Source organism: Plectropomus leopardus, chromosome 1, assembly GCF_026936395.1.
Source record: "Plectropomus leopardus strain MGB_pleo_1.0 chromosome 1, ASM2693639v1, whole genome shotgun sequence".
NCBI lineage: Eukaryota > Metazoa > Chordata > Actinopteri > Perciformes > Serranidae > Plectropomus > Plectropomus leopardus.
Genome location: NC_142176.1, coordinates 11,800,296 through 11,818,147, shown reverse-complemented (window position 1 = coordinate 11,818,147; position 17,852 = coordinate 11,800,296). Strand labels below are relative to the sequence as shown.

Here is a 17,852-nt window from a genome sequence, read left to right as displayed (position 1 = left end):
AAAAGCCATTCAGTTTGCAGCTCTTGGACATGTTATCTCTTTTAAGGATGGCTGAAAAGGCTGAAATATGCTGAAAATTGCACAGGCCCTTTGTCATAATGCTAGTCTGTGCTTGATAAACAGTTGGGTGTTGGGTCATTTCTTCTCTGCAGACTGTTAAAACGACACAAAATAGCAGGGCTGTGAACTGGTGTGGGACTGCAAAGGGGGGACCAAAATGTTTAAAACTAGCAGTTAAGTTGAGTACAACTGGAGGAGGCTCTGAGCACTATATCATCAAGTCTCCAGACTCAAATTTTAACTCTTAGAAGGAGCAAATAATATGAACTAAAAATAAATCTATGCAAATCTATCCAAATCTGTTAAAATTAAATCATGGATACTTCATAGAAGATTCTGTGTGTGCAATAACAAACAATGTTATTAACATAAACATTAAAAAAAAAAGTCTGAAAGTGCTACAAGTGTTACAGTCCAAGCAGCCAACAGGATCTTTATCCAGAGGAACAAATGGGAGTAGCGAATAGGGGTGGACCGATTATCGGCCTGGGTGATTATCAGGGGCGATATTTGGCATTATGGCGATTATCTGTAACAGTGTTTTTTATTTTATTTTATTTTATTTTATTTTATGATGAACTTTTTGAGTAACAGTAATGTTAAGAGGACTGTAACTGATTGTTTCTGTTGTTATTGCTAAACTTAATACAATTGCAAAAAAGAATGGTAGATATAGAAATGTTGGCCATTTGTTCCTATTTTTACTGCGGCTTTTGTTATTAGTAGGAAAGGTGCAGGTATTATAAGATGTTCTTCTTTCTGCTCCTGTTTGTTCATGTAATGTGTATAAGCATTGAGAAAAAAGCATGGAAAAGTGTGTATTGCAACTAAACCAATGCCAGGCAAGGCATTCTGCAATACATGCGAAGAAAGTGTCAGCATGCGAGGAATTTTTACTTTATAAAACCTCAGGGAGATATTTTTGTTAATTTTCAAGTCAAATTTTCACTGACTTTATATAAAAAGTTGCTGGGAACTTGCTGTAAATGACATTGAAAGTTTCAGTATTGATTAAACATTTGCTAAAGGCATTTAAACAAAGTTTTGTGTTGGAGTTTGTTATATTCCAAATTTAAAATTTCAACAAAAATATTTTCATTTTTATCATAAATGCATATTGGTTCCAGATACATGTTATTTGTCTCATTAAGTACTAATAATCGGAATCCTATCAGCCCTGAAAAACCAATATCGGTCGACCCCTATAGTACAGAGCAGATTATTCTGTTGGAAATCAGTTCCTTGGCTGCGGTTTCAGGTGTTGGAGCGACCGGAGGAGGATGGAGCACTGTTAGATGAATGATAAATTTCTAGTCATCGCAGCCCAGCAGCTCCATGCGTAGAGTGATGCGCTCATGCCATTCCCAGGGGACGACTCGAACGTATCTGGCATAGAAGGGAGGCTCGAATAGATTCTTCTTGTGGGTGTTGTTGTCGATGTTTCCTTGAAAAAGCTGCAATTAAATGATAAGGTTGCATTAACTAATTGAGCAGAAGTTGCTGTATATAAAGTATGTTCAATTTTCCTGAGAGACAATTCTGTTGTGAGAAGAAACAGGTGATACAGACATTTGGTGAATACAGCCACCAAATGTCTTATTGACCAGTTGTCACCAGGCGTTGTTTGACTTCTGGCAACCTTACGACCCAGATCGTCACAGCTCCACCCCGACACTCAGAGCATTGACACAAAGCCGTGGGACAGCATCATTATGTCATGAGACAGTAAAAACATCAAAGCTTGTTAAACTGTTTTATTGGATCATCTGGGTCCAGCCAGACGAGTCCTTGTTCTCTCAGAGAAAGAGGACATGATGAGGAAAACGGGCCCTTTAGAAAGAGACGTAAAATATGTCTCATCTTGAACGGAAAGTGAGAACAGACGGGGAAATAAAAAAAAAAATGTAGGCTTTGTGTACTTCCTTCTGGAGAATAGAGTTTGTGGAAAAACACACAAATGAATATAATAAAAACCCTTAGATTCAAGTGAGCTAGTACTATTGGTGATTTATTTTCTAAGTCTGATATACATTGTATTCTCTCCTGTTTTTATGACTTTAGAACAAGTGAAAAAAGGTCAAGATTTGACAGGTATAAAGATGTTTTTGTCAGAGTATTTATTTTTTTGTTGCTACATCAGTATCTTCTTTTTAATATTTTTTTTTCTTATTCTTAACCGGTGCATTACACTGTACCTTACACCTCACATTACACTTAAGTCGTGAACGGCTCTATATTTGTTTTAAATTCATCAGTAGTTTTAACATTTTACCTCTGTGTTTTATTTCCGCTTTTTAATTATCCATTCTTCTTTCAAGTTTATTCCCTTTTCCTCTTAGGCTTGTCTGGTTAGTAAAACATTTGCTGTGTGTTTTATTGGAGTGTCCTTATGTGTAAAGCACTTTGTAACCTTGGTTTTGGTTGAGTGCTATGCAAATAAACTTTATTTTTACTTATTTCAGCCACAAGACAGTGAAGTGCATCACCACCCTTTCTGAATACCCCTTCTGAATTCTGAATATGACGAAAATACTTAAATAACAGCAACCTCGTGTGTAATAATGACTCGTGTAATGACCTTAATTTTCAGCAGTCAAAGTGTTAAATTTTCATTTTTACAGTTTTTTTGTTGCTTTTGTTTATTTATTTCCTGTAAACACGGAAGTAGTTTTATTTTGACGAGCAGGCGGGAAAAAGACGGAAATTGACCGGAAGGAAAACACGTTCAGACGAATACAAACAAACATGGAGAAAATATAAGTAAAAAAGACGAACGGGGAGATTTTAAGGGAGTTTAGCTCCAGTCGAGTGGACACCAAGGTATGAACTGAATCTATTGTGTCTTACTCATAATGTAGAGTTTTTGTATTTTTGTTAAAAGTTTTTGTATGTATTTTTATTACTTTAAGGTGTCATTATGACAGAAATTAATGTATTGTTTTGCGTTCTGTTTATTTCATTTAGCATTTAGCTTTACACTGGCCAATGAAGTTCCTCAAGAAAAAATAAAACTTCATTAAAGCGTCAGTCCAGGCTTGTTTTTAATTTTTGTGGTAAACTACAACTCAGATGACTCAGATTAATGCCGATTAAAATACATTTCTAGTCAGTCAGTAATGTTACATAGTTTACTAACACATTAATTTTTCTTTTTCTTCCTGTAGAGTTTTAATTTCTCCACGCACTCTAAACCTCAACAGGAAGAAAAATTTAGATTTTTTTGTCTTATTTAGAGCATGAGCTGGTGGTGCACTTATGCCTCTTGTCACCAAAGGTAGTATTACAATAACAAATACAGAATAAAACCCTGATACAAAAACAAATTCACCTGCCAAAACCTTTTTCTACAGGGCCCCTACCCTACCCTTACCATGTTTTTTTTTACCAACATTGAATCTTTTTTTCATACCATCACATTTTTTCCAACATCATTTTTTAAACAAATATTGTTGTTCATCATATTTCTTTCACCCAATTTCTTTTTACAACATCTAATATTTTTCCTTTCGGGAGCTCTGTATATTTCCACCTGCTTTGACAGATGAAAAAAGGACATTAGAAAGATCATCCTGGCAAAACTTTTTTCACCTGTTTTTAAGTCATAAACACAACGTAAATTATTCAGCACTATACAAGCCCTTTTAAAGGCTCTGCATTTAACAGAGACTCATTAACTCAGTGTGTTACAGCTGTGTACGTTTCTGTGCTGTTGTTCCTTCTCCCTTAGCTCTGCCCAGGTGTGCTGTATTGCCTGAAAAGATGCATTGCTTTGCGAGTTGCAGCTGCTTCAGAGCTCCCGTGCCAGAACAGAGGCTTCTGGTGTGGCGACTACCAGCCTTGCACCTCGCCAAACAATGCAACTTAAAAGCGAATGCAGCACATCTGGACAGAGGTAAGGAAGAGAGTTAAGAGGGACAGCAGCACAGAAACACATACAGCTGTAACACTCAGACATATACAGTGTACTGTATTAGGAAAATTAATTTTAGAGCTTCACATGAGTCTGACCTTATCATTGTTGGTATTCTCCTCCTTCACCGTACTCCAGGACTCTCCATCATTACTGTAGGCAACTTTAAACAGCGATACAAACTGCACCACCCCGAAGTCCTTGGCCCCCTGAGTGATGATGCCTGTGAGGCGCTTGGTCTTCTCCAGATCAACCTGGTGAGGGAGCAAAAAACAGTTATACTGTTATACACCTGCAGGTTGCGATGCAAATTTTAACCACTGAGGTTCAGTTTCCCCCTCACCTGGATCCACTCTGAGCGGTTGTTGTGTGCAGGAGACCAGGCGTTTGTCTTTCCCTGCTTGTCCAGTCGCGCGAACTGAGGGTGCCACGTGAAGGTATCGATGCCCCACGTGCGGAAAGAGCTGGAGGCTGAGAGCTGCCCATCTGAGATGAGGCGAGACTTCATCCCCAGAGGCTCTGAGCAACCTGCCGTGTTTGAATAAACTGTGAATCGAAAGCAGACGGAAGGACGGAGGGAGGGGAAACCAAAGCGACAGAAAGAGAAAGAAGAAAGAAAGAATACACCCAAGGGAATTAACTTCACCCTTCATCTATTTGAAGATAATTAGAAATATTTAGAAAATGATTTTTACACCCAAGAATGACTGAGAGGAAGCAACAGAGCGAGGCCCACAGAGGAGAAGAATGCATGCAATAAAGCGTATAAAACTAAATGTGCAGTGTGTAAACATGTTTCTGTGCAAATGTTTTAGCTGTTGTGTTCACAGAAGACAAACCCACAAAATGTGTTGCTGTCTTTGCATTTGTGCCAGGAATTGCTGCTTTTATTGTTACATTTTGAGGCTTACCCACAAAATGCTGTTTATATTATGCGTTTTCTATCCAACCATGGCTGAATGGAGGCCATGATGTGTGATTTAAATAAACTCAGGAACCACAGCAAGGAGACATAAACACAGTAAAACAAGAGACAGAGGAGAAGCTAAACAAAAATCTTTCCTCACTTTTCAGGAATTTATCCTTTTTTTTCTCAAAAGTTCACTGAGGTTATTACTTGCCTTGACTCTTGAACTTACTGTAGTTCATCTCTCCTTTTTCATTCATATCAAATATGTTTTTCTATCCGTCGTCATTATATGCCAAGTTAAATTTAATGTTTTTTCTGTGCGTTTACCATTAAGTTCACAGCCCACCAGCTCCATGCGCAGCGTGCAGGCCCTGCGACAAACCACAGGGATGATGCGGATGTACTGGGCCACGATGGGAGGGTCAAAAAGGTTGGTTTTTGTGCCGTCGTTATCAGTGTTGCCAACGAAAACCTGCAGAACACAGACACAAGAAATTAGGTAAATTATGTAGAGAAAAAAACATCTCTGTTCTGATTCGATGGGCATTAAACGATTTAAGCATCCTATATTTAAAGGCCCAGTCTGTAGAATTTAGGGGGCTTTATTGGCAGAAATGAAATATAATGAGTGTGTGTGTTTAGTGAGTTAATTACTTAAGAATTAGCTGTTTATATCTACACACAGAGCGGGTCCTCGTCCACTGCGTCTGCCATGTTTCACCTCGATGTTTCTACTGAAGCCCAGAATAGACAAACCAGTCACTGTCTCTAAATGGGTCCATTTGCGTTCTGTGTCAACCTTTTTAGTTAGCAGGCCCTCAGCAATGAGCAGTGTCAGAAAAGCACTAATTTTTCAACATGAAACTTATTTATTAAGTGTTTTTAGCGGTTTAAATCACAGGGTCTGTTTGTTTTTGGAAGAAGGAGACCTCTGATAACTGGTTAAAACTTCTGAATGGTTTGATTTGATGTTATCAGGGAGTAAATGGTAAGCACACATTAGCAGGTGCTGGGGTTGCGGTCCAAACAGCATTGGAAGAACACCGATTTGTGATGACAAACTGCTTTAATAACCACGTCCATTTGTTTTTGAGAAGAAGAGACCTCAGCAGATAATTTGTTTTCTGGTAAAAACCTCCTACGTGTCTGGATCTTAAGTTATCAGAGAGAAAAGAAGAGCACTCGTTACCAGATGTTAGGCTAATGGCCCATCTCCAACATGCCAAACAGCATCAGAGAATAATAGATTTGTTACATGATCCTGCTTTATTCAGTGTTTGACCTGTGTTAATCACTGGGTCAGCTGGTTTTGGAGAGGAAGAGACCTCTGCAGATAATTTGGCTACCAGAAAAAAATCCTCCTGAACAATAAACATTGAAGGAATTCTAATCTGGACAAGTTTTAGCTGGCTGTAATCTGCAATCCTCCCCGCTAGGTGACCCTAAATTTGACACACTATTCCTTTAAGCCCACTAACCATATCTCTCCGTTGTCCATCTGCTCTGTAAGTGACATAAGCGTGTCCATCGAGGCTGCTCGCCACCTTGAAGGCCTTGATGTACTCAGATGTGCCCATGCGACTGGCGCCTTGAGTGATGATGCCCGTCAGACGCATCTTTTTCTGCATGTTAATCTGTTAATGAGATAACAAATGTTAGTCAGCTTCACAGCTCTCATGTATTAACCCTCGTGAATTTAAAGCATTCACTTCTCTCACCTCGATCCAGGGGTTCCTGTCATGAGCTGCTGACGTCCAGGCGTTGACGATACCTTGGTTGTTGAGTCGAGCCAACTCCGGGCCCCAGCGCTGAAGACCCAGGATGCCGTAGTGCACAGATGAAGCTGAAATCTGGGACTCCACGATCGCTCCTCCCTCCATCCCCAGCAGAGATATGCAACCTGGGACAAACAGATATCCAGTTATTATCAAGTGCGGAAGCAGGTAATTACATTTACTACTTTATTTTTGAGTCTCTCAATGTGTTTTCACTTTCAGTTTAACCGTTTGAAACCTGGATCGACAACATTTTTATTGTGCTGCGTTCAGACACCTTTTACATGACAGTTTGACTTCTTTCAAAAACATGGAAAAAAAGCACTGAGCAACTTGTCATGAAATGTCTCACATATTGCAAGAAATAAGTAGATTAAGACAACTATTTTTAAAAATGCCAGGAAAAAATGTCCAGAGAATTATGTTTTTAATTAACAGAATGACATATTTAAAATTATTTTATTATCAGGTCAGTTCCTTGTTTTGGTTCTGTTTCTGAGACAAGTGTGTGACATGAAATGACATGATAATTGGTAAACGTACGTAGCTGGCACTGCTTTCCAACATACGGTGAGGGGCACTGGCAGGTGTAGTCTCCATCCAGATCTCGGCACATCCCTCCATTCTTACAGGGCTGGTTGGCACAGTCATTCACATCTGAAAAAGACAAATAAAGTATTACTTTAAACTCCTCAAACCAACTTTATTAGGAATCACAAAAAAGCTGATTGTTAGAGATGTGGTGCACACCTGCCCACAGGGAGGCGAAGGCAGGTGGAGGACCACAAAAGCCTCACTGTGTCTCCAACACACAGTTTTTGACAAGTAGTTTCACTTAAATTGAACATGATGACAGAAACGCCCCTGAGAGCGACACCAAGGAGACGAGGCACTCTTGGCAGCCAGTTTAAAGGTCACAGCAGGTTAGAGGTGAAAAGTCATGGCGGCCATGACTTGATGAATGGGAACAGACACAGGAGATTTTAGGAGGTTATGCCCATGTTGTGCCACTATCAGACTCACCATTGTGAGTTGTACATGCGGAGAGGCTCTCACATTGGTACACCTTTATACATGAGGCAATTCTCAGTCTGCCCCCACACTACCTATGTGTTTTATCATGCAGAAAAGTACCAGACAGTAATTATTGCATTCTCAGGACCTCTTTATGCTCTCTGTCCCAAACGTTTGGACAGAAACCGGGAAAAGGGCTTTTGGGTATTCTGCACCCTCAGTCTGGAACTGCTGCAAAATGATTTGAAACTCAAGGAGCTGGTGTCCTTAAAAGTTTTTAAATCTAAAATTGAAAGACTTCAAAACAGATTCTATAGGATGTCAACATTTTTAGCCTGCCTGGTTGTACAACTGACTCCCGGAAAGTTCTCTTTTGACTCATAGATAGTTTTAATGCAATGTTTTTCAATGCAAATTTTAGTGCTTGTGGATTGTATTTTGTCTCCCTTTGTGTCTCTGTCTGCAACTTTGTGTTTTCACTGCTGACTGTCTTGGTCAGATCTCCCTTGAGAAAGAGATTCTCAGTCTCAATGGGACCAATCTGTTAAATGAAGATTAGAATTAAAAAAACATAACAGTTTGTCCAAAAACTAACTGTCTGCATTGTGGCTATGAGCAATAAGAGCTCTGATATCCACAAAGGACAAATGTACAAACTGGGCTCCTTAAAATACATTTTGTATTCCAGTCAGTGATTGAAATTAGACAATATGTGAGGTTTCCCAGCTTTTTCTCTTCCTGCGTAAAATCCTGCAATTCCCTTTCTCCACAGTAGCCATGGTAACAGAGCAAATCTGTGGTCTCTCAACACAACACACAAAATGCTCACCCTTCTCCACTAGATGGCACACTTGTACAGCATGTTTTGCTCAGTGTTAAATGTGCATGATGATATCATTAATCCACCTGATAAAGGCTTAAATATTTTCACAGGTGGATGCTAAATTAAATGGGTAGAGAAATGATAATAAGCATAATTTAATTTAGTTTGGTCAACTCAGACAACTCAAAATACACACAAAAAATATGATAATAGACAATAACAAGTCTTTATTTTTTGAGCAGTAACACAACAAAACAGGGTCATGCTGGCCAAAAAAGGTGTGAGCTGAAGCCTTATTGCACTCTTCCTTTCCAAATTCCAACACTATTCAGATATTAGGCCAAAAAACACAACAGACCTCACTGACATCACCGTTTTCTAAAAATAGCCTCGCTGGGGTTTTTTGAGGACACGGGTGACTGCAGGTAACTGGTAAGAGAGAAAAACCAGCACTGCTGAGTGACTGGAGCGGCCTGTATTAGTGATCCATATATACATTATGGTCTGGTCAAAAACAGTAGTTTTCTCAGAAAACTTTTTGGTTTTGACTGTAATGTATGGGTACGATTTTTCCCTACACCGAACAAATGCACTGCAGCACGATCAGGACTGAGAGCAGCTCCACTTTCTGCTGTTTGGTCCAAGTGGATACACTTGAACTCAAAGCTTAAAAAAACAGTGAAATCACAGTGAATCACAGTGAACTGGGTGGATTAATGTATGTCTATCTGTCTGTCTGAATTTATCCATGTTTGTGTGTGTGTGTGTGTTTTGTGTGTGTGTATGTAAAGCTACTCTCTGTGTCTGTCTGTCACAAAAATATCTGTAGTTGTCTGATACAGAAAGATGATCCAATGTGCTTCATTTTCTTGCATTAAATTGTTTTCTATAATAAACAGGAGATCTATTATATCTCAAGTTTAGCTGCCTTGAAAAAAAGCCCTGAGGGACCAACTGCATAATTATTTTTAAATGAGAGGAGGTCCAGATTAAAATACATTTAGTCTGTAATTTAAAAAATGAGAAAGCTGTTGACAAAGATCTGACTTCAGCTCCTACCTGTCATCACATCAGGCAGTACCCTGTTTTTATATGATCATAAGGTAAAATACCGCCTGTAAAACATCAGTCAGCTTTATCCTGCACTGAATGTCACAAATACACTGAATTTATCCTCTAATGAATATCTGCGTATTTATCATAAACCTTCACTTCTGTGTTTTTAGTCTATAGACTTTTACATTCTGGTGCTTCTGTATTATTTAAAGGCCTGCTGGTTTCATATTGTACAGACAACAATCACCTGAATAACTTTTGATACAGAATACAAAGTATGAATCTGATGATTATGAGCCAAACTTTGATTAAGTTTAACACTGTGATACATTAAATGTAATTTTTTGTTTTATGTCAGCAGTCATACTAACTCTACTAAAGTACAGACACTAAAGCAGATGACAGTTAGACGTAATGCCTCATGGGTCGGTTTAATTCTTGTTCCCGTTAACACTAAGAGGATTGGTCACAACTTAGAAACAAATGGCTGTATGGCTGTATCAACAGTGGCACGACGCAGCTAATAACACTGAAAAACAGGTGAACCTACCGAGGGACAGGCCGTGAAAATATCCTCACTGATTTGATCTTAGACTAATTTCTTACAAAATCACTTTGCCTTATTAACCTCTGAAATACAATTGAACCACTATCATTGCATTAGTTTTAACTATGAATTTAAGTGTGTGCATTTCCTGCACACAGTAGTGGAAGACGTACTCCGATCCTTTACTGATGCAAAAGCATTAATGCCACACTGACAAAATACTTCACTGCAAGTATAATTCCTGCATTCAAAACTTTATTTAAGCAAAAGTATGTGTACTTCAAGTATCAAAACTTAACATACTCATTGTGCAGGAAAATGTTTTCTGTCAGTGTTTATGATGTTTTTGGATTCATTTTACTGCTGCAATAATGTGCATGTTGCATTTTAAAGCAGTAGATGTTAACTGTTGAACTCTTTTATACTGTGTTGGGTAGTTTTAAAGGGATAGTTCAGTTTTTTGAAGTGGGTCTATATAGGGTACTTCATTCATAGACAGTGTATTACATACATGCCAGTTGACATGACCCAGTTTGGAGAAGCAAGCTGGAGTCTGACATGTAGGCTCAGCAATCTGGCTTCCTCTTCCGAACAAGCTGTCTGACAGAAAAGTAAAGCATTGAAAATACTCTCAATATAGCATGTACTGAAACTGATATTGATTTTTTTTAGGTGGGACTTTTTTGGTGACTAAAATACATTTTGTTGCCCCCCATCCACAGCAGTACATCGCTTAGCTTCAGTGCAGGAATCCAGCTTGCTTCTCCGAATGGGGGAGTGCGCCGACCAACATTTGCTACATGTAACACACTAACTAACACTTTAAAAAAAATAAACTATCCATATAATCAACAGGAATGTATAATGTTATTTATATTTTGTATTCTCTATATAATCATGTTTGTAGTGTGGCCATCCTGTGAGAAAATGTCTCTAAAATGTGAAAACAGCCCTGTTTTCAGCTTTCTGACTGTGCGTTTTCCAGCTGATCTGGAAAGGTTTTTAAATTACTTAGTTTAGTTTATTTAGCTTAAGAAGGAGGAGAATTTTCTAAACCCCAAAAAGGAACAAAATGAGCTAAATCTGTAGATACATGTTTTTCACTGGACTGGAGGAGGATAAAAAACTGTAATCTGAAAGTTAACTAAAGCTGTCTGAGTAAAAGGTTTAATTTTTCTCTCTGAGTGGAGTAGACATTTAAAGCTTGATAAATGGAAATACTCAAGTAAATTACAAGTATTTTGGGTTATTTTTGTACAGTACTTAAATGTAACTCCTACACCTCGACAACAGTGTGGCCTATGATGACGTCTGCCTGAATCAAAATAAGAAAATGTTTGGGTGTAGAAGACCAGAGAGCATGAAGACTGCAATTGGTGGTCAGGCTGTGGGCCGTGAGACGGAGAGCTATTGATTCACAAAAAAATGTCTCTTTGGTAATAGTATGAATTAAAGTCCTGCGGGTTTGTCTGTTTCATCCCTGTGTGTACAGTATATACGTACTGAGCCCAAACAAACAGAGCTTACAGCTGTTTCAGTTCCAAATTCTGGGTGTCAGTCAGAGTTCAGAGGCTTATGATAATCAGATTCACGCTGAAAGAAAATAATCCTCCGTCTTTCGGGTCTTTGCTATGATGGAATTCACTATTATCAAATTCTTCGAGCTCAAGCACAAACAGACGCAGTGTTGAATCTGTGTGCAGGGCGTCTGCATGCTAAGAGACTTGGAGTGGTCTTGCACTAATTAGCCAAACAGGATGACCACAGAAGCCGCTGAATGAGGCTCTTTCATGGAGCTGCTGAGCCGACTACACATCTCTTTCTCTCTCTGCTGGTGCCATGACAGGACGGAAAAACCTCATGTGTTCACACTTAGAGAGAAATCTGCTGAAAGTGGAGCTGCTATTTGTCAAGTTTTGTCCAACACTGCTTGTTGGACAAAATTTGACTTAACGTTCTCCCATTTGCTTGCTTTTTTCTCAGACTAGAATCCATTAGTTTTATTATTTTTTGGTTTGGATGTTCAAAGATTCAATATACTTTATTGTCTATCATATAGGAACATAAAATTGCCTTTGGTTAGGGGCTCAAAACAACATGAGAAAAAGAAAAAACATTCACACTCGTGAGACTCACATAAAATCATACAGCAGTTCCATAGATCAATAAAAACGTGTGCAAAGCTACGTTAAAAAAGTAGTGACTATTTTACTTTGTTAAAAAGTATATTACGGTGGGAATGAAGAGTTCCAAGTTCTCCTTTTGGCCTTACAAGAACTTTTTTAGTCCCACCACAATATACTTTATAAACAAAGCAAAATAGTCATGTTTTTATCAATCTGTTTTTATGTTGTGTGATTTCATGTGAGTCTGCTTTTTTATCTAGGTCATACATTCCTGATGATAAATCTTTCATGTCAACACTAAATAAAAAGCAAGATATCTCCTGAGAAACTGACAAGACGGTAAACAGATGTGCACTCAACTGAGAGGAAAATTCGAATATATTTATGGTCTGCACAGTGCAAGAGAAGCAGCTAATGAATCAAACCCAGAAGTAACTTACTGATCTGGCAGTGCACCCCCTCAAAGCCCGGCTGGCACTTGCAGATGTACTCGTTGAAAACGTCTCCTCGTCTGGTCGGAGCGATGATCTCACATGTCCCATCGTTCTTGCAGGGGTTGGGACTGCAGGGTCCTGAAAGCAGGAAGGAAAGAGATTGGTTTAAAGTGAATGATTAGCCATGATATGCTCCAAAATGTTCCAAATTTCCGCACCTATCTCTGTCAGGTTGCAGGTGTCTCCACCAAAGCCATCTGCGCAGATGCAGATGAACGGATCCTCTCCTATCCCCGTCACACATGTTCCTCCATTAAGACAGACGTTCACCTCACAGTAATCACCTGAGGAAATGAGAAAAACAGAAAGCGGATGTTATACAATCGTTTCAATGATTATCAACTCCCATAACACTGAAAATAACAGCTGCTGTCAGTTCAGGTCACAGTCAAACCCTTTTGTTTTACACTGATGGTGAATTTAACTTGTTACCATGGATACCAGGCATAAATTCCTCCACTGCGAGTAGCTACAATATACTACACAATAAAACTAAGCAGTGCAGCTGCAACACATGTTTTGAATCAAATGCTGTTTCTTGAATGGGTGAACTATCTTGTTAAGCTAGTCCTTCTGCTCTCTGAATCCACAAACCGAAACTGAACTCAAAAAGCTCAAACTCATACTCTGGAGTTTGTCACAAGTCATTCTAAAGAATTCAGTTTGTTAAGTTAATAGAAAAAAGTGTGGATTGAGGCAGAAACGAAGAGTAATCATCACAAAATCATTCCTGGCATTTTTTTAAGTAGCTTTATAAGACATTCGGAGCATATCTATAATTCAGAATCTAAGCCAGGATTATCTGCACACGTATACAAAATCTCTAAGATTCCCTCCATCAATTTCTTATTGCACTTGCATTAAGTAGGGGCACTTGTAAGAGAAAGACTGAATAAAAAGAGTCATTTCACCTCATAGCCATAGTCAAACTCCACGTCCCCAGTTTTTAATGCAGGCTTTCTGCTAAAAAACTAGTCTCCTAGCCCAGGCCAAAATAACCCTGATGACATTGACAGGCCTCTCACAGGCTGAGCAGAGCTCTCTGCGATGAGAAAAAGGAATGAAAACATAAAATTGCCTGAGTGCCTCTTTAATATCAAAGCGATGGCGGTAAAATAATGTGCTGAGTTTGGGAAATGTTGGCTGATCTCTTAGTTCTCATTGAGTTTCAATCAGAATCTCTACTGAAAGGGAAAAAAGATGGATCTGCGTTTCCTCTTTGTTGCTGGAGTGTCTGGCCCGAGCGTCTGTAACAACTGTGGTGCCGCAGCTTTCTGCTGTGAGGCCCAAAGTGCTGAGTCACAGATCCTGACTGGATAAGGAAAATGATGGTACAAACCTCCAGTGGGAGCGGCAGGGCACCCATTTATGAGTCACACTGGAATTGTCAAATCTACAAAACCTAAACTAATAATCTTTTTTTTTTTTTTTTTTTTAAACCAGCCAGTTGAGTCACTGGATGCCACGTCAGAGTCAACATTGAAACCCTGAGGAGTGCCAGGTGGAACCACTGAGGTAAAAACCTGTGTGAATACTGCAGACTTCCTCAAATATACTGTATGTTGTTGGTGAACATGATTTTTTCAGTGTACTCAAACTGTTTGATACTAGGACTCTCTTCTGACAGTTAAACCTTGAAGAACTGGGCAGACTGGCTTTGCCACAGAAGTGACATGTTTCAGCATGAAAACAAATCTGAGCATTTTGACAGACACTGAATTAACCACAAGGAACAATTTATAGAGCCAAAGGTGTGACTTATCAAGTTTTATGTGATTTAATAAGACTGGTTACAATGTGGAAACAAAAGTTCCCTATAAATAAATGTTGGAAATGAATTTATAAGTATTTTTAAGCTCTATATTTAAGGTCTTCATAAGCATAAAAACAAGCTGTGAGAATAGCAAGTATTTCCTATTGCTTAGATACTGAAAATAATATTTTGTGACATTGATTGTAATGGGAAATCTGCTTTTATGCAGCCAGCACTGACAGCAGAACGTGTCTGTGTGCAGGATTAAGAGCTTGCAGGATTAGCCAGGTTGCACAGATGCATGCAGCTCTTTCAGGAATGAGCAGTTACACAACATGACAGTGCAGCAGCTCATGAGAGACTCAGGACACGCAGCACACCTGACACACAGGTGGCAATGAGCAAAGCAAAATAGACCCTGAATGTACACAAACATCATGGCAGCGGTGTCATTAAGCCTGGGCGTCTACAGCTTCAGCTGCGAATGTTATAGGTAGCTCTGGATCTAACTATATATATATATATATATATATATATATATATATATATATATATACTCTCTCTCTCTCTCGCTGTGTATATATATATATATATTATATATATATATATATATAAATAGCAATAGGCCAAATAATTAAAAAGCCTCAGATCTAATAATCTGCTATTCCGTTCATATTTGTACATGATTAAATATTCTTAGTTATGTTCCACCACATACATTTAACTATTTCTCCATCTCAAATCAATATATTTTTAATTATATCATATTTAAAATATTCTGTACTCAATACTAATATTTTTCTTAAAAGTGGTTTTAAGGGCAAATACGGTGCCAGAGCACATAAAAAAGCATCAAAATAGAGCTTGTTCATATATATCTGTATATAGATATATGTCTATATATATTTACCCAGGGAAGGATCCCCTGAGGTCTGGGTTAAGCCCCCCCTAACGTCTTCAAATCCAACAAACACTAAAAGGCAGTCACACACACTCGAAACACACATTTGACTCAGAGAAGTGCTCCTGATAGGAGGTATATTTCAAGGTGGATCTAAAGTCAGATGAATGGACAGCTGCTTCATGTTGACTCCAGACAAGAGCACATATGGTGTTATTTTCCTCTCCATCTGCACTTGCTCTTTGTGTGACCGCAGAGAGACAAAAATACATTAAAAAGCAAGCACAAACAAAAATTTCTTACAGAAAATCCCACTTTGAGATGCAAATCATTACATTTCACCACTGCAACTAATAATTCTTTGACAAATCTGCCTCTTACAATATAATCATTGTGTAAATAAGTAATAACAGAGTCTCACATGTTATAACAAAGTGAGCTCACATTTAATCACCCGTTCTACCATGACAATAATGATGCCATGTTGGGATGAAGGATTTACAAATTACATATTGACTGCTTTGCAAGGAAAAAAAAACATTTAATGACTGAATTCTGAAGTTATTAGTTAATTTGGTGATTGGAAATGATAAATATGAGAGAGAATATTGTTATTATTATGTTAAAACTGCAGTAAATTACAGACCATAGGCATTACAGCAGCTCCAGACCAACCTGTTGCACATCTCCCCTTTTGCCATTCATTAAAACCCACTCTTTTCCCATCACCTAGAGACCTTAACACAAAGTAGGAAAAACAAAACTGGAGCTGAGTGAGTCAGAAAATGTAATAGACCTTTGAGCGGAAGGCTGAACTAACACCGTAATGGGAAAAAATGCCCTGGAAAATAAGACTAGGTGGCATATTTTTGTCTTCTTGTAGCTTAAATTATATAGAAAAAAAGACCAAAGACTAGAAGTAGTCTATAAACAAGTCAACAACATAAACAGACAACAGGAGTTCTGTATGCATGCGATTAATCAGAATTATGTCGATGGTTTAAAAGAATGACTTACCTCTGACTGAACACAAACAAAGTAGAAGACCACATGTTATTATAGTCGCTGTTATTACATTTCCGGGACGTTTCATTTTTGTTTACTCTCTTTTGTTTGTTTGTTTGTTCGGAGCGACGCGTTGCCGCTAAACTTGCAACTAATGCTGCCTTAAAGTGCCGTCGGAAATATCGCAATCCTGACCGGAGTGTGGAGTGAGGGAGTGAGGGATTTTTCGATAATACCCGAGTTAAAGACGTGACGTTACAGGGGCGGAGAGCTAAGAGCCGTGTCTGACACTGACAGTGAGACGTTTCCCGGCATTTTAATTCGTGGTATTGTCTGTTTGTGCAAGTCTTTATTTATTTATTTATCTTTTTAACTCTTTAAAACTTAGATCGTCATCAGATTTGTTTTGCTGCATTCAGATGCCTTGTATTATTATTAATTTATTATCTATTTATGAAACCCAAGAAAGTCAAAGGTGACTATTATTAAATATTATTTTTAAAAATCGAGGGAAAATGATCAGAAAATTATTATATATTATCAACCATTACATATTAATAAATTTTAATTATATATTTAAAATTTTGTTACAGAAAAATTTAAATGATTTTTAATTTTTAAAGCACTTCCTTGAGGTTATTTTCGCATATGGTGTTTTTTTTATTTTAACTTCTTACTAATTTCTAATCTCTCCCCTGACCCAAAGTAAAAACCATAAGTCCATCCCTTGTAGCTTAAAAAATATTTGACATGCCTTCCTCTATTTTGCACCACCCCCTCCCCTCTCATAAATAAAGAACAGTCCCTTACTTAGGCGAATGAAACACTGCGTACAGGCATTATACACTTGATTCATTATCTTTAATAAACTCTGACACCTGCTAATCACAAATGAAAGTCATTGTACTCCATCACACAATCTTATTAGGCTAGCTGTCATTCAGAATCTCAATGGCACGATAAAAACTTGTGGTCTTAAATAACCTGTTTTATGATGGACACTTGAAGGCACCACGGGGGGTTTTAGATTAGCCCCACGGATTATAGACGGGCTATTTGCGCACCCACTCGAATAAAAATATCTGCAGCTGACACGTAAACACAAGTTCATTAAATAACGATCATGCTCTTGTTTTTAACGAATCATTCCAGTCTTCATCGGTGAGTTTCCACCCACTCCCAGCATCCAGTCTGGAAGAGAGGTGTGAAATTCGGAGGGATTTAACACTTTGGTACTTTGAGTTAATCCTCGTGGGAAAACTCTTCATTTCAACCTCGCCAGCTATTTGGGAACACAGCAGGGACAGTGTCCAACCAACACCAGCTCTGAGCCCACTAATGCCTTTGGTTACACATTAGTACCACACATTAGACTACTATTAACTTTGGATACTTTGGCAAAAACTAGAGGTTAATTTGCAATTCCATCACTGTTATATCACTGATTATATTATAATGAAGCCACAGAGGCATGGTTC

At 38.4% G+C, this 17,852-nt stretch overlaps 1 protein-coding gene and 1 long non-coding RNA gene across 3 annotated transcripts; one reads left to right on the top strand and one right to left on the bottom strand.

The window, feature by feature from the left end:
• Nucleotides 1–602: 602 nt before the first annotated feature.
• Nucleotides 603–16,595, bottom strand: LOC121942568 (lactadherin-like). 2 transcript variants are annotated; one of them, XM_042485826.2, is made up of 10 exons: nt 16,387–16,595; nt 12,874–12,999; nt 12,662–12,793; nt 7,199–7,312; nt 6,599–6,780; nt 6,359–6,514; nt 5,208–5,352; nt 4,314–4,498; nt 4,069–4,224; nt 603–1,514 (listed from the first exon to the last, which is right to left on the bottom strand). In XM_042485826.2, the coding sequence occupies exons 1-10, from the start codon at nt 16,460–16,462 to the stop codon at nt 1,371–1,373; spliced, it is 1,416 nt and encodes a 471-aa protein (XP_042341760.1). In that variant the 5' UTR covers nt 16,463–16,595; the 3' UTR covers nt 603–1,370. The 2 variants fall into 2 exon arrangements, with proteins under 2 accessions (XP_042341760.1, XP_042341752.1); XM_042485818.2 differs by having other exon boundaries at nt 4,314–4,516; nt 16,387–16,594.
• Nucleotides 2,417–14,553, top strand: LOC148190366 (uncharacterized). The gene is made up of 5 exons (XR_015776178.1): nt 2,417–2,880; nt 4,109–4,227; nt 5,215–5,310; nt 6,609–6,823; nt 14,159–14,553. It is a non-coding gene; the product is annotated as an uncharacterized LOC148190366 (long non-coding RNA).
• Nucleotides 16,596–17,852: the final 1,257 nt, after the last annotated feature.

Bases quoted from the DNA above. Each gene is read 5' to 3' on its own strand.
- LOC121942568 (XM_042485818.2), bottom strand. From the start codon at position 16,462: ATGAAACGTCCCGGAAATGTAATAACAGCGACTATAATAACATGTGGT. The intron at 13,000-16,386 runs GTAAGTCATTCT...TCATTTCCTCAG, and splicing joins TTGTTTGTGTTCAGTCAGAG to GTGATTACTGTGAGGTGAAC. The intron at 6,781-7,198 runs GTACGTTTACCA...TGTTTGTCCCAG, and splicing joins TGGAAAGCAGTGCCAGCTAC to GTTGCATATCTCTGCTGGGG.